At 49.8% G+C, this 13,327-nt stretch overlaps 1 protein-coding gene across 5 annotated transcripts in view; it reads right to left on the bottom strand.

Moving 5' to 3' along the window:
• Window positions 1-252: 252 nt before the first annotated feature.
• The window catches only part of APLP2 (amyloid beta precursor like protein 2), a 72,548-nt gene continuing 59,473 nt past the window's right edge, over window positions 253-13,327 (bottom strand). For 2 of the 5 annotated variants that reach the window (XM_079928606.1, XM_079928604.1), the window contains 7 exons: window positions 10,356-10,455; window positions 8,727-8,879; window positions 6,847-6,882; window positions 4,013-4,098; window positions 3,203-3,277; window positions 2,725-2,880; window positions 253-1,698 (listed from right to left, as the gene is read on the bottom strand). In XM_079928606.1, the coding sequence (XP_079784732.1) occupies window positions 1,597-1,698; window positions 2,725-2,880; window positions 3,203-3,277; window positions 4,013-4,098; window positions 6,847-6,882; window positions 8,727-8,879; window positions 10,356-10,455 (708 nt within the window). In that variant the 3' untranslated portion in view covers window positions 253-1,596. The remainder of the gene's footprint in view (window positions 1,699-2,724; window positions 2,881-3,202; window positions 3,278-4,012; window positions 4,099-6,846; window positions 6,883-8,726; window positions 8,880-10,355; window positions 10,456-13,327) is intronic. The other 3 variants (XM_079928603.1, XM_079928605.1, XM_079928602.1) reach the window with 2 other exon arrangements.

Below are 13,327 nucleotides of genomic sequence, written 5' to 3'. Positions count from 1 at the left end.
TCATTAAAGAAATAATGAAAGACCAGTTCTCTGAGATCAATAAAAACCACCAGCTTTGAGGCTGAAGCACTTTCCCTCTTATTTTTTAAATGAAAAATGGAATTCAAGCCCAAGAGTCCAGCTTCCTGTACCAACGCCTGCCTCTGCCGTGCAGTGAGAGACCCTCCAGGGAAGGAAGCACCACTGTCCAGGGCAGAGGGGTTAAAGCCATCACCGCGAGTAATGCCAGGCCAATAAATCAAGGAGTCCTGGTGGAAGTTAAAGTATTTATTGATGTGTTTAAACTCTGTACATTCTCCACAGAGCAGATTAAGGAGTTTGTAGGTGAAGTTTATCTGTGCATAGTGGGAAGAGACACGGATGGGGTAAAGGGGAGGAAGAAGAAAAAAAAACAGTCACAGGGAAATAGAAAAAAAATACACCTCAGGTTACCAGAACCTTTAGAATTAAAAAAAAAAAAAGGGAAAAGAAGCAGCTGTGAGCGTCAACATCAACTATACAAGCATCACAGAGACTCATGTGAAGGAAACAAAATCTTCAAAGCTTTCCATGGGGTCTACAGATCATTCTGTGTACAGCCTGGAGCATCCACCTTCCAGAGAAAAGCAAACCTCCCGCATCCTCCCCAGGATGCCGGCCACCTCCTCCTGCTGTCTTCTCTCAGTGAACGGTGGGGACGGTGGAGACCAGTGCCTTCGGAGGGGGTGGGAAATGCCCAAAAAGGAAAACAGCACATCTGGACATTACTCGGGAGAGAAGCGAGCGGTCCGAAGCTACGGTGACGCAACGGCGGACAGTGGAAGCACGTCAGGTACAAACTACAGGCTACTTTCTGTGGAAGAACTGGATTCAGAAGGAACGCAGTAGTGGCCCTAATCTGTACACACGAGGCTCGCTGAAAGAAGCTGGAACTCAAATGCTTGCTTTGAGCGCCTCCTTGGTGACAGGACTTGTGTGGAGACACCCAGGTACCCAGTGGTGGGCGCACCAGACTTCCAAGAAACTGGTCCTTCAAAGGAATTTTGAGAGGGGGATCATGATGTATTTTAAGGATCAGTTACGGCTCCTTATTTCAGTTAGTTTCTCAGCAACTATCTGAAAGCTCATTTAAAGCTTTAAATGAGGAATACTGCCTCTTCTTTTTTTTAAAATAAAACCCAGGACAGTGAGCCATAAAGAGCTGATTGACACAATGCGGCCGGAACAAACGGCCTGCATGTAGCACGTACAGTCTATCATTGAAAATCAACATCTTCCATTTCTACAGAGAGCATGTGTGAGACAATACGATAGAAGTGGGACTCCTGATTAATTTTAAAAAGAAAACTACATCAGTCAAATATCTGTAATAGATAATTTTTCACTTCATTTAAGGTTTATATATCATATATTGTTATATTAACATTTTTTCACCCATTTAAAAAGAATGGAAATTGTGATTCTACAGTAGTACTTTATAGTCTTAATGATCCAGGAGGTCCGAGTGTAAGATGAAATCCTCTGGAAGTAGCTGTCGGTCAGTCGTAGGTCCAAACCTCTGGACATCTGCTGCCCGCCTCACCCCCCCACTCCAGCCGGGTGTCGTGCTTCACCTGCTTAAATCTGCATCTGCTCCAGGTATTTGTAGGTTGGGTTTTCGTAACCATGATTCTGCATTTTGTTCAGGTGACGCTCTTCTGGGGTGAGCATTGGGTCGACCTGCAGGAAGAAAGACGGGGGTTATCGCGTGAGCCCAAGAGAACTTCCCAGGGCATCAGCAGACCTGAGCTGTACGATCCCCGGGGACCACGGGGTGGACCAAACAAGAGCAGGCGGTGAGGACCCAGGAGGAGGAAAGAGAAAAGAAGAGGGTCAGAGAGGCTAGGCTGCTTGCTGAAAGCTGGAGTCCACACTGGAGGAAACAGTGAGCTGAATCTCCCAGCACCACCGTGACAAGTCTCAGCTCTGCCGCTTCTCTGCGGGGCAGCCTCAGCGAGGGCCAAGGAGAAGGACCAGATGACCTCGGGTCCCCTCCAGCCCTGGAACACCACAACTAGGCCAGTGTGCAGCAGGAGGAGAAGCCGGATAACTAAGACACACGCATGTGCATTCATTTCCCCCCAGCAGATTCTATTCTTTATTGTATTCATTTTCTAGAATCAAGACACTGTGGACATTCCCACCACTCACCAAAAACAAGTGGTAAGTAAGCAGTTCTAATCACAAATGAGCAGAAGATGGAAGAGAAACAGCCTTGTCTGGCTCTTTCCGAACTTCCTGTTGCTTTTCTCCCCATTGAAAAAGAAGAGCGCTATTCCTATCTCATATTTTTAAGAATCAATTCACTACATTGCCATTGTTGCCTGAACTGTCATATACCTGGTTTTCTCCTTATAAAACACGTCAAAAAAAAAGCAAACTCATAACAAAGAAAGAAAGAAACAGTATCAGCAGTCCTTCATTCTCAAACATCTATAACGCACCTGAAAAAAAAGGAAACACTAAGGAAACAATCTGAGAAAACAGTGTTCACACTGTGCAGCATAAAATGCTCCTGTGCTTTCCTCGCATTCACGGTCGAAGCCCAAATTAATGTTAAGAGTTGGCAGCAGCTCTTGTGACGGGATCAACTTGACTCAGCAGAGGCTGACTTCCGAGACGTGACCTAATAATCCAGGGAGTCGTCTCACTGACGCGCAGCCCCTGACGAGACGCTCGAATTCCGCAAGCCCCCCGACGGCTCACCTCCACGATCCCATGGCTGATGGTGCCGTACTGCCTCTTCCTCAGCATCACCAGGCTGATGACGATGACCGTGGCGATGGCCACCGCAATGACCAGCAGACCGATGAGGGCGCTGCTGCTCAGACTGAAGTCCTCCCGCAGGGGCCCCACGGATTCCTAACGTAACGAAGCAGATGTGCGACAAGGTGTGAGAGACGACAAGCAGCGGGGCAGGCTGTGAGCCTCCGGTCGTGCCTCCAAAAACCCAAGGGGGCACCCGGACCCTGCCGTCCAGGTCGCCGTCCAGGTGGGGGGAGTCCCCACCTTTTGCAATCTCCATGGAGATTCGAACTTGAGCTTTCTTATCCGAAAGCACAGGGGAAATGGGGGACGAGGGACCTTTGATAGCTTAAGATAGCGCAAGGTGCTCCCAGGAGGGAGAGAAAACGGCCGAGGCTGGTGTGGGACCTGCCATCAGGTTTTGGAGCAGGACACATACCGGCCCCTCCTCGAGGCCTCCAACTCTCTCGGCGTTGAGAATCATTTCCTTCACGTCCAGGGTCTCGTCAATGACCTGAAACGGAGGCAGGGGGGTGGGGGGAGAATGTCACCAACTGGGAGGGAGGGCAACTTTAGTGTGTTAAGTGTAACTGCTTCTTGTGCCCTCCATTTACCATTTGGTGGAGGGAAGCAGACGCCTGATGGACACCCACTCACCCATCAGCTCTGCGCCATTCACCTAAGTCCGCTCACCAAACCCCTGAACAAAGGAGCAGGTGTGGGCGCAAAACTACTGTACAGCAGTTGGTCTTTTAAGGGTTGGCACCTGCGTTTTCCTTTCGGTAACCCTTGTGGAGATATTTCAGCACAGATTACCAAGCAGCCACGTTTAAATATCCAGTTCAGTTAAAGATAATCCAGAAATGTAAGTGATAAAAATGCTAGATGAATAATTAATAGGTGGTATAAACCTCAGGCAGTGTAAGAACCAAATTCAACTCTGTTCCGTTTTCAAGTTATTAAATCTCTACTCATTTGAAATGGCCTCTCATATTTTATTCATACCTTTAGTTGCAAATATATTTTCCACTGTATAGCAAGAGATGAGCTACTGCTGAAAAATAATTCTTTATTCACACCCAGACTCTGAACAATACAGCGCATCTGTGGGAGCAGTCAGAGCCTGCCCATCTGCTAGCCTATGGAAACGGACACGTGGAGGTCCATCTGGGAAGCATCTAAAACAATGCAACTCACTCTAATTATTCTCAAAGTTAACACGGGCACAGAGCAGGGAGACACGGCTCACCATATTTTCATCCACTTTCTTCTTACTGTTAATCACTTTCTCCTCGGCCCCGATCAGTCCTCCTTCCTGCTCTCCCAGTGCAGATCCTGCGTGGAGAGAGCACACCTGAGTTTCCTGGGATAGGCTGACCTCACGCCAACCTCAAAGAAGCAGCAAACTCCCTCCTGAGGGCCAGGGAGCCCTCACCAGATGCCCCCTCCCCTTTCTCCATATGCTACTTGTTCCCATTTGGGAGGATGCGCTGCGCTCCACAGGGGTGAGTGACGCAGGACCAATGGGTGTCATGGAGGAGGAGAGAGTGTTGTGCTCACTTTGCAAGCCTTCAGGAGAGAATACCTTTTGTACTATAAACAGAAGCTGGATCCAAAGGCATTCCAGCAACAAAAAACTCGTGACCCACCCTGTGATATCACCAAGCACCCACTACCCCTCCACTCACTCCTTTGACACTTCCTCTGAGTGGAAGAACTGTCGCACCAGCAGCGAACCTGCGTGCCTGCCTCAAGCACCATCTTTTATGCCACAGGCAATTCTTTCTGCCTGAAATACCCTCCCTGACCTTATATCCTTCCTATTCGTTCTTCAAGCTGCAGCTCTTTTTGGGAGACATTCCCAGGTTATAGTACTTAGAGTCACTGTTTGTAATTATTGATTTTCTTCTGTGTCTCTCACTAGGATGTTACCCTCCCAGGGCTTATCAGACCAGAATGAACAGGAAGGAAGCATTCCCTACATGGGGGGAGTTCTAACACGGAGGTGGATGGTACCTTTCCATAAACAGGGCAAGAATGGCAACAGTCTCTCGTCAAGGTCAGGCATTGCCTGGGCCGGCATCACCTGTGCGCGGCACTCCTGAGGACAGCGCTCAAAGGCGCAGCACAAACCCAGGGAGAGGAAAAGTGAGGCGCAATCTTCTCTATTTTTAGCCCCGAAGCATGTGACTTCTAGCTCTCCTACCAGTGTCTCGTTAATAATATTATATACAGTGCTACCTAGACGCCTGTGATTTGAACCTTTTATAAATAGATCAACCTGGCGGCATACTTGGCATTCTACGGTGACCACCCGTAAGTGAGTAAGATGCCGACACGAGTATTTGCAAAGCACTGCTGTCCCAGGCTGCCAGAGGCCCAGCCACAGCAAGGCTCTCCGGCTCACGGCCAGACTCGTGCTGGACCCAGAGCCGCTAGCAACCGCACTGCAGCTGCTGCGCCCCCAGGCCAGCTAACACTTAACTCATTAGAATGCAGCCAGAAACGAGGCAGCCTTTTCTCCAGAGCTTTCATTTTAAAGAAGAGCTTCACAACCTGATTCTAGGGTGAGTTAAACCAGGGCCGGCTTTTGTAGTCTCAAAATGCCAATGAAGCAGCAACACTGCATTTCCGCTATTTGAGGAAGGGACTCTCTCTCGGCAGGATGCTCACGACCAAGCCGAATAAACTCTAACTCTGCACTCTTTCCATCTCTCTCTCTCCTCCACCTCAGAATTTCAAAGGTCATAAGGCAGGATCCTATTTCAAAAATAATGTGGCACTGAGCCAACGAATTTAAAGTCCTCCTACCCGTGCTCAGACTCTCCTAACACTGTTTTTGGTGGTATAACCCTCATGCTGCTTTAACACCGACCAAAAGCACTTTGGTTTTATAGAATGAATAAACAAGGGAATTTAACAGACCAAAAGTTAATGTTTAAACTATTCCAACGAATAACCGTTGAAGCATAAGGACAAGTTAAACTTTTAGAAAATTCAACTTCACCTAAACATATCCAAGATGTGTCGCCCAGAGGAACGTCCACACAGCGATGAAGAGGCGTATCCAAGGAGAATAAAACAAAGCACGTGCACACGAGTGACTTGTGCAGGCAGCTCACAACCCTGTGTTCTGAGAAGCAGCAGACACACCACTGCCAAACCCTCAGCCGGGCACGGCACGAGGCAGCCCGGTCAGTCCGAGAACGTGTGCCCTTGTTCACGATGACCCTGGAGGATGGACTGGCCCCCGCTCCCCCGCCCCCGGAAATGCGGCAACTATACCGCAGTCTGTGAAACAGGAACACCACGGGCTCTGAAGACAGAGGAAGCTGAGTTCAGATTCTGGTTCCTCCACTTCCTAAGCTCATGACTGAACCCTGAGGCTGCTCCAACTGCCTTATCTAGCAAAGAGAGCTAATAACCCTACCTCCAGTGTGTTCAGTGGGTTAAACGAGATCAAGTGTGCAAGCCTTCAGCCTGTGCTCACACGCAGCTAACTTCATCTGAAAAGTGGAGACTCGTTACAGCAAGAGTTCACTTGTCTCAACCTGTTTCATCCATCAGCTTCTACTATGTTCTGAGGGACGCTACATCTCGGGGGACATGAGACAGCTGGAAACAGACACTCGGGCATGGACAAAAGGCAGAGGACAGCTAAGAAGAAAGGGAAAAGATGTATGTGGGAGCAGCAGAGAAAAAGAGGTAACATAAAATGGCTCTCCGCCCGACCATAAGCATGTTTTCATTTGTCCTAGGAATTTGCAACCAACCTGTTTAAGCTGGGTATACTTTTAAGGTCTACCCAGCTTAAAAGGATTTATGCAGGCTCTACTTTGGTTACTCTGTATGCCTCTGTACTCTCTGGACATCCAGAAGGGCAGCTCAGGACGGCCACCGGGTAAGCAAACCCACGGACACCGGGTTCTGGGTGCCGGAAGTCAGGCTCCTCTGGTCCTCCCACAGCCATGTCTGAAGGCATGAGGCGGAAAGCATCAGGTGGTGGAATGGAACGGAGCGTGAGACTTCCGGGCAAGTGAAAGGAATGAAGGTCTTAGGGGGTACATCTTTGACAAAACCAACCTGTTTTCATTGGGTGATACACTTCCGGCTGAGTGTCTAGCAGAAAGGAAAGCAACAAAAACAAAACAGCACAAGAGGAGATTAAGAAAAAAATCCCTTCTTTCAAAATTCCTACCTTTGACTTGACTTTCTCTATAACGTGAACAAAAGCATACTCTTCCTTACAAACTGGGCCTGGCTGCCCCACAAGCAAACGGCGGTAAGAGCTACAGCACATGACTGCAAGGAGGGGAGAGGAGGCAGGCGGTCTTGGGTCTTTTGGGGGAACTTCTGTGAGATTCCCAAATTATTTAGCTTAGCCCCAAGTTATTTTTCTTAGAAAACAACAAAAACACAAGTCAGCACTGGTTGTGGTTTTCTGAGAAGGAGACAAGGTCCCAGTTCACAAATGTCTAAGCGAGACGCGCCCCCATGCCAGCAAGCTGAGGAAGTAGGGCCACCCTGCGGCCCCGTGGGTGGGGTCTGAGAGCAGGCTTAGGGAGTGAGCGGGCGCCTCGCGATGTATCTGGCTCCCTCCTCGGATCCTCTTTTACTATCAGAGGGTCAACTGTACTGAGTCGGTACCTCTGAGAGAGCTGGTTTGGAAGTGAAGGCACTTGTGTTAGGGTCTGGAGGCCAAGCCGGACGCCCCCTTCCTCGGGCCTCCGTAGCAGCACCACAGGGATCTGCCTAGGACTCAGGACCGCATCAACTCAGGCTCAAATCCTTACTCTCTACCTACAAGCTACGTGACCTGGGCAGACACTTAACCTCTTTAAACCTTGGATCCCCAAATGGGGAACACACCCAGTCCCTACCTCAGAGGGTTACTGTGAGGATAACAGTATAAACGAGAGCGTCCACGCACAGTGCTTAGCCGAGGCTGGCGTACTCTACAGCGGTGGCCGCTACTTTTATCACCACCACCATCAGCCACGACAGCAGCCCACAAATAAACAGAAACTGATTCCACACCCTGACCTCAGGGCCTGGGCTCGGCAGCCTGTCTAGTTCTCGTGCAGACCCACAGCTTTTTTTTTAATTTATTTTTGGCCGCGTTGGGTCTTTGTTGCTGCGCGCGGGATTTCTCTAGTTGCGGCGAGCGGGGGCTACTCTTCTTTGCGGTGCGCGGGCTTCTCATTGCGGTGGCTTCTCTTGTTGCAGAGCAGGGGCTCTAGGTGCGCGGGCTTCAGTAGTTGCAGGGCATGGGCTCAGTAGTTGTGGCTCGCGGGCTCTAGAGCGCAGGCTCAGTAGTTGTGGCGCACGGGCTTAGTTGCTCCGCGGCATGTGGGATCTTCCCGGACCAGGGCTCAAACCTGTGTCCCCTGCACTGGCAGGCAGATTCTTAACCACTGTGCCACCAGGGAAGTCCCCAGACCCACAGCTCTGAGAGATCCCTACAGACGTCGAGAACCGGCAGGGCATGGAAGAACGCGCGCCTGCGCAGGAGGAGGCAGAGGGACAGCTTCTCAGCCTGCCTCGCACTCGAGTGGGTCAGCTCACCTCTGCAGCCCCCCGTCACCTACCTCCCGAGACTGTTAGGAAAAGATAATGACAGCCTAGAACACGAAAGTGCTATTTAAGCTGCAAAGGGGCTTCCACGTGGAAGGCCTCACACACTGGAGGCAGCTGATGGGACCAGGACAAACAGTGGGCTTTAGGCAAACTGTCCATAAAATGGGAGAAACATCACAAACCTCCCGACGTTACCGAAGGCTCCCCACTCGGTGCCTGCACGCAGCAGGTGCTCGGTGAATCCCGGCCCCTCCCCTGCTCGACCTGCACCAGGAACACAGTCTCCCCAGCACGAGCCCGTCCCAGATCTGACTTCAATTTTCTAACTGCATTCTTCCCCGCCCCCTGGCCCCCACTGCCAAGCTGGGCTGTTACCGCACACGCACCTTCGTTCTCAGGCAGGGACGGGAAGGGATGGAGGGGGTGGAACGGCAGGACCTCGTCGCTCTCCTCCGAGCTCACCCGCACGTCCACGGGGGTCTCTGAGATGGAGGCGGTGAACTGGTCCATGTCTGCTCGCTGTTCTTGAAGCAGCTCATCTGACAAAGACAGACACGCAGGAGCCAGCTTTTCAGAAGGATCTGGTTTCTAGGCACAGGATAGCCTGCATGGGGCTAATTCGTGTCATTAAGGGTGGGAATGTGAGCTCTGCCTAAAGGGGCGTCTCACCAGCTCGCAACACAGGCCACGCACGACCCCCTCCTCTCTCCTGAGGGTGTGCTCCCTGACCCTGCTGACTGCAGAACCTCGGCGCTGGGAACCCCATGGCTGCATCCTGGGCCCCCCGCTCTCCTCGATCAACTCCCTCTGGGTAAGTGGTTTCCTCCTACGGCACAGTTTTAAATACCATCCACGGATCGTGACTCCCAAACCTGTATCTTGCACCTGCATCCCCGACCTCTGGCTCATCCACCTGGCAGCCTACTGCACACCTCTACTTAATGTCTGAGGACAATTTCTATTTTAACAGGTAAAGAGAATGCAGCACCTGAGCAAAGTGTAGCCTCTCCACCCACTCAGCTGCTCACAGGGGAAAAGCGCAGAGCCAATGCTTTTCTTTCTCTCAACCCCCTGCCCTGTCCAGCCCATCAGCGCATCCTGTTCACCCTTCCTCTGAAACATATCCTCAGGACCACTCATATCTCCATCTCCTCCATTCCCATCTCTGTGCACTCAGCCATCCCCTCTCTCCTGGATTTTTACAACTGCTTCCTGGGTGGTTTCCAATTTTCATCAACTCTCAACATAGCAGTCTAGTAATTGTTTTTTAAAGTTCGCATTTTTAAAAAACATATTCCAGATCTAGTCACCTGCTGGTTTAAAACCCTCGAAGGGCTTTCAATTATCCTAGAATAAAATCCAAACTCCTTGATTTTGCTAAAATCTCTCTATTCAAACGTCAGGCTCTGCAGGGGTCGCTTTCTGTGCTCAGTGTTTCCCCCCTGGGATTGCTGTGTGGAGGGCGCCTCCTTATCATTCGGATCTCAGGTTTCCCCCAAGGGAGCCTGACCACCAGGCACCCTCCCCGTCCCACCCCAGTTTCACCTCTGGCACAGCACCCATCCCCCGTTCCCTCCTCCTAAAATGTGGGCTCCAGGAGGTCTGTCTACTGGTGCACATTTTACTCTGTGCCACACAGTAGACAGAACGAACGTTTGTTGGATAAATGAAGAAGAGAAAGACCAGAAGAGGAAGAAGAAGTGAGAACGTGAATAAACAGATGTCTTAAAATACGCCAGCAATTAAGGGGGAAACGGTAACGGGAGACTCGCTCAGTCCCTTGCAAATTCACACCCTAGATTTTTCTTCCGGTAACAGAGCGAAGGTCAATGAAACTCAAGGCTCTGTGGCTCCCAGCCAGGCCTTGACCCTGCCATGTGAGCCCCAGACTTCTGAGCCCGTGGCACGCTAATGCCCAGCTTCGTGGCCTCGCTTGTCCTGTTTCTCTCATCTGGCACCGCCATCACTCCTGAGCACAACCTCGCCTGACCTTGATGCGAACAGTCAGCACCCACCAATTTCCTCTTGGATTTCTTGGGCCACGTAAGGTACTTTGTAGAGCAGAGAAAGGCTCTGGTTCCTTCTTTCTTCAATCACGTGGAGATGTGTCATCACCTGCAAGCACAGGATGGGGGGGAGGCCTTGTCACCAGAACAGCCGGGCCAGCCTGACACCCACACTCTTCTGCAAAGACCTATGTTCTCTACAGTCCAGCAAAGCAGCTGGTCAGGGGGGCAGTATGAATCCTCCCCGTGTTTACTGGCCACCGTAGTGCAAGAATGTGTGTATTACCTCTCGGTGATCTCAGGATTTATCCAGAGAGTGCTCCAAGTTAAGGGAAAAGTTTTAAAATTCCCTTAGCCAAGTATTGATTGGTTTTCACAGGAGGCACTCGCTAACTGTACTATAAAAAAAGAACCCAAATTTGTACAATGCCAGACACTCAGTAAGGTCCTTCTGAGTGAAACAGGAAATGAGTTGGTCAATTTTTACCACTGGTCAGACAAGAAGAGGTAACAAGGGAATGAAATCACTGGTTAAAACGTAGATTTGAGGGGTGAGACCATTCACGGATTTTGCTTAGTGAAGCAGTTGCCTGAAATGATTATCACAGTGAGCATCAGAACTAGTTTATTCCTACTTAACTAAATTAGCTATTCCTTCAAAACTGCACACTGGGGCTTCCCTGGTGGTGCAGTGGTTGAGAGTCCGCCTGCTGATGCAGGGGACGCAGGTTCGTGCCCCGGTCCGGGAAGATCCCACATGCCGCGGAGCGGCTGGGCCTGTGAGCCATGGCCGCTGAGCCTGCGCGTCCAGGGCCTGTGCTCTGCAACGGGAGAGGCCACAGCAGGGAGAGGCCCGCGTACCGCAAAAAAAAAACAACAAAAAAACAAAAAGACTGCACACTGAAGTATAAATAAACCTGATTTTTATGGGGTGATAAGGAAGGCATATCTACCATCTGTCTTACATAGCTCACTGCCTTTTCTGAATGCAGAAGTTCCAAGGTTGTTCATCAAAAAAAAAAAAGAAAAAAGTCATTAAAATGGTCACTGAATTTAATTAAAAAATATTTTTTTGTCACTGAATTTGAGAGGTTTTCAGGGTGGAAATGAAAGGAGATTTGGACTACATCCACCCCAATGACACAGTGAAGCACGTGGCTGTACATCACACAAGCTCCTCAGGAAGGCTAATCCCACTGGGCTACACCTGCAGCCACTGAGCTCTTCCTAAAGAGGGCGCTCTGAGCCAATGGATTAATTATGTGGGCTTGAAGCCATTAACATGAAGGGTCAAAATGAAAAAAAGTTAAATGGAAAGATGCTTTTATTGTAGATCGATGTCTCTCTGACCTATAAAGGCAAAGATGAAAGCAATTTAATTTTATACTTGCCGTTCTTTCAATCAAGTAAATTGATGGGAAAGCACCAGAGTGAGTGCTTTGGAGAAAAAATACAAGTAGAAACGGAACGGTGAGCTCCCCAGTCTCAGCAGTGGTGACACTGCCGTATGTCAGAGGAATTAAGGAGCCTGGCAGAGGACGGTTCCTACACCCACGAGGACAAGACCACCGGGTGGGATGCTGGGCGCCAGGGTCTTTGGAGGGCCGCCTGGAGCTGCAGTGTGGGGCAGGAGGCAGCAGCACATCACTCACACCTCAAATCGAGTGCACACGTTCTAAGAGGCTCAACATATTTGGGGTTTTCAAGAGTTTACATAACAGGACAGGGAACAGGCCAAAAGCTAGTGTAATCCAGCGGCCGAGCGGCCCCAGAATTAAGGGCTCCGAGCAGACAGTAAACATCACACGGTAAAGATGCTCCGCCTCCCAGGGCACTCAGGTGGTACCCTGATCCTGGCTCACAGGTTAACTGAACACACTGATCAAGGTCTCACCTTTCCTTCTATTCTCACCATACAAAACAGGCTGTTTTTCTATAAAGTATTACATAATAGTCTAGATTTTCTACAAAAAAAAAAAATTGAAAAAAGATTATATTTCTAAATTTTAACTTTATTAATTTTTTTTTTTGGCCATGCCATGCGGCCTGTGGGATCTCAGTTCCTCGACCGGGACTGAACCTGTGCCTCCTGCACTGGAAGCGTGAAGTCTTAATCACTGGACCGCCAGGGAAGACCTACGTTTAAAAAAAAAAAAAAAAAAAATCAGGTAGACCTGAAAAATTCTAACCCCTGTCAGGATGTAAGCTTTTCCCGCCTGAGCTTCCCGGAAGCTACCCGAGGTCCGCTGGCCTTCCCTCCTTCTCTTCTACTCCATCCAGCTTCAAACAGAGCCTTAGCTCCAGGCCCCCAGCAGAGGCCCCGGGGGCCCCCAGGCCCATGCCCTTCCCACTCTTTAGGACACTGAGTTCTTTCATTCCCTGAACACCCAGCTGCTAATGTGGGCTCCGTATGTTTAAGGACAATTCTTCTCCATCTTCACAGTTAACATAATTAATTTCACACAACTGTAAGCTGCTCAAGGGCACACAGGATTCAACTATGTGTGGTGAGATGCTGGAGCAGAACTGGGCAGCAGATGGGGCCGTAGGGGAGCCCCCCGGGGCTTCTGGGAAGTTCCCCTACAATCACACCACAGGAGCAACAGGAGGCAGGAGGGGACAGGTTCCCAGCCTGTGCACGCTGCGTCCCCACAAAGCAGCACAGGGCTGGGTTTAAAATACGGGAGGAAATAGAGTAAGATCAGTTATGGCATCACAAGGCCCTCTAGGAAAACGAACAGGCAGACTGTTTTAAAGGAAGCTAGCGGTCTTGGAGGCAAGTTCATTTCTATGAATACAAGACAGTAAAACTCAAGTTAATACATGGTCAAAACAAAAATCAGAAAAGTAGGTCCAGAAACAAACCTCTACAGATGACTGCAAAGACCAGTAGGATGCAGCAGGGGACAAAACCCAGGGATGTAAAGTGTCTAAACACAAAAACTATACTGTACAAAAGAGACCAATTTTTAAGATGTGCT

Source organism: Stenella coeruleoalba (assembly GCF_951394435.1).
Source record: "Stenella coeruleoalba genome assembly, chromosome: 8".
Lineage (NCBI taxonomy): Eukaryota > Metazoa > Chordata > Mammalia > Artiodactyla > Delphinidae > Stenella > Stenella coeruleoalba.
Note: the sequence above shows the minus strand (reverse complement) of the source record. Positions and strands in the feature narration are given on the sequence as shown.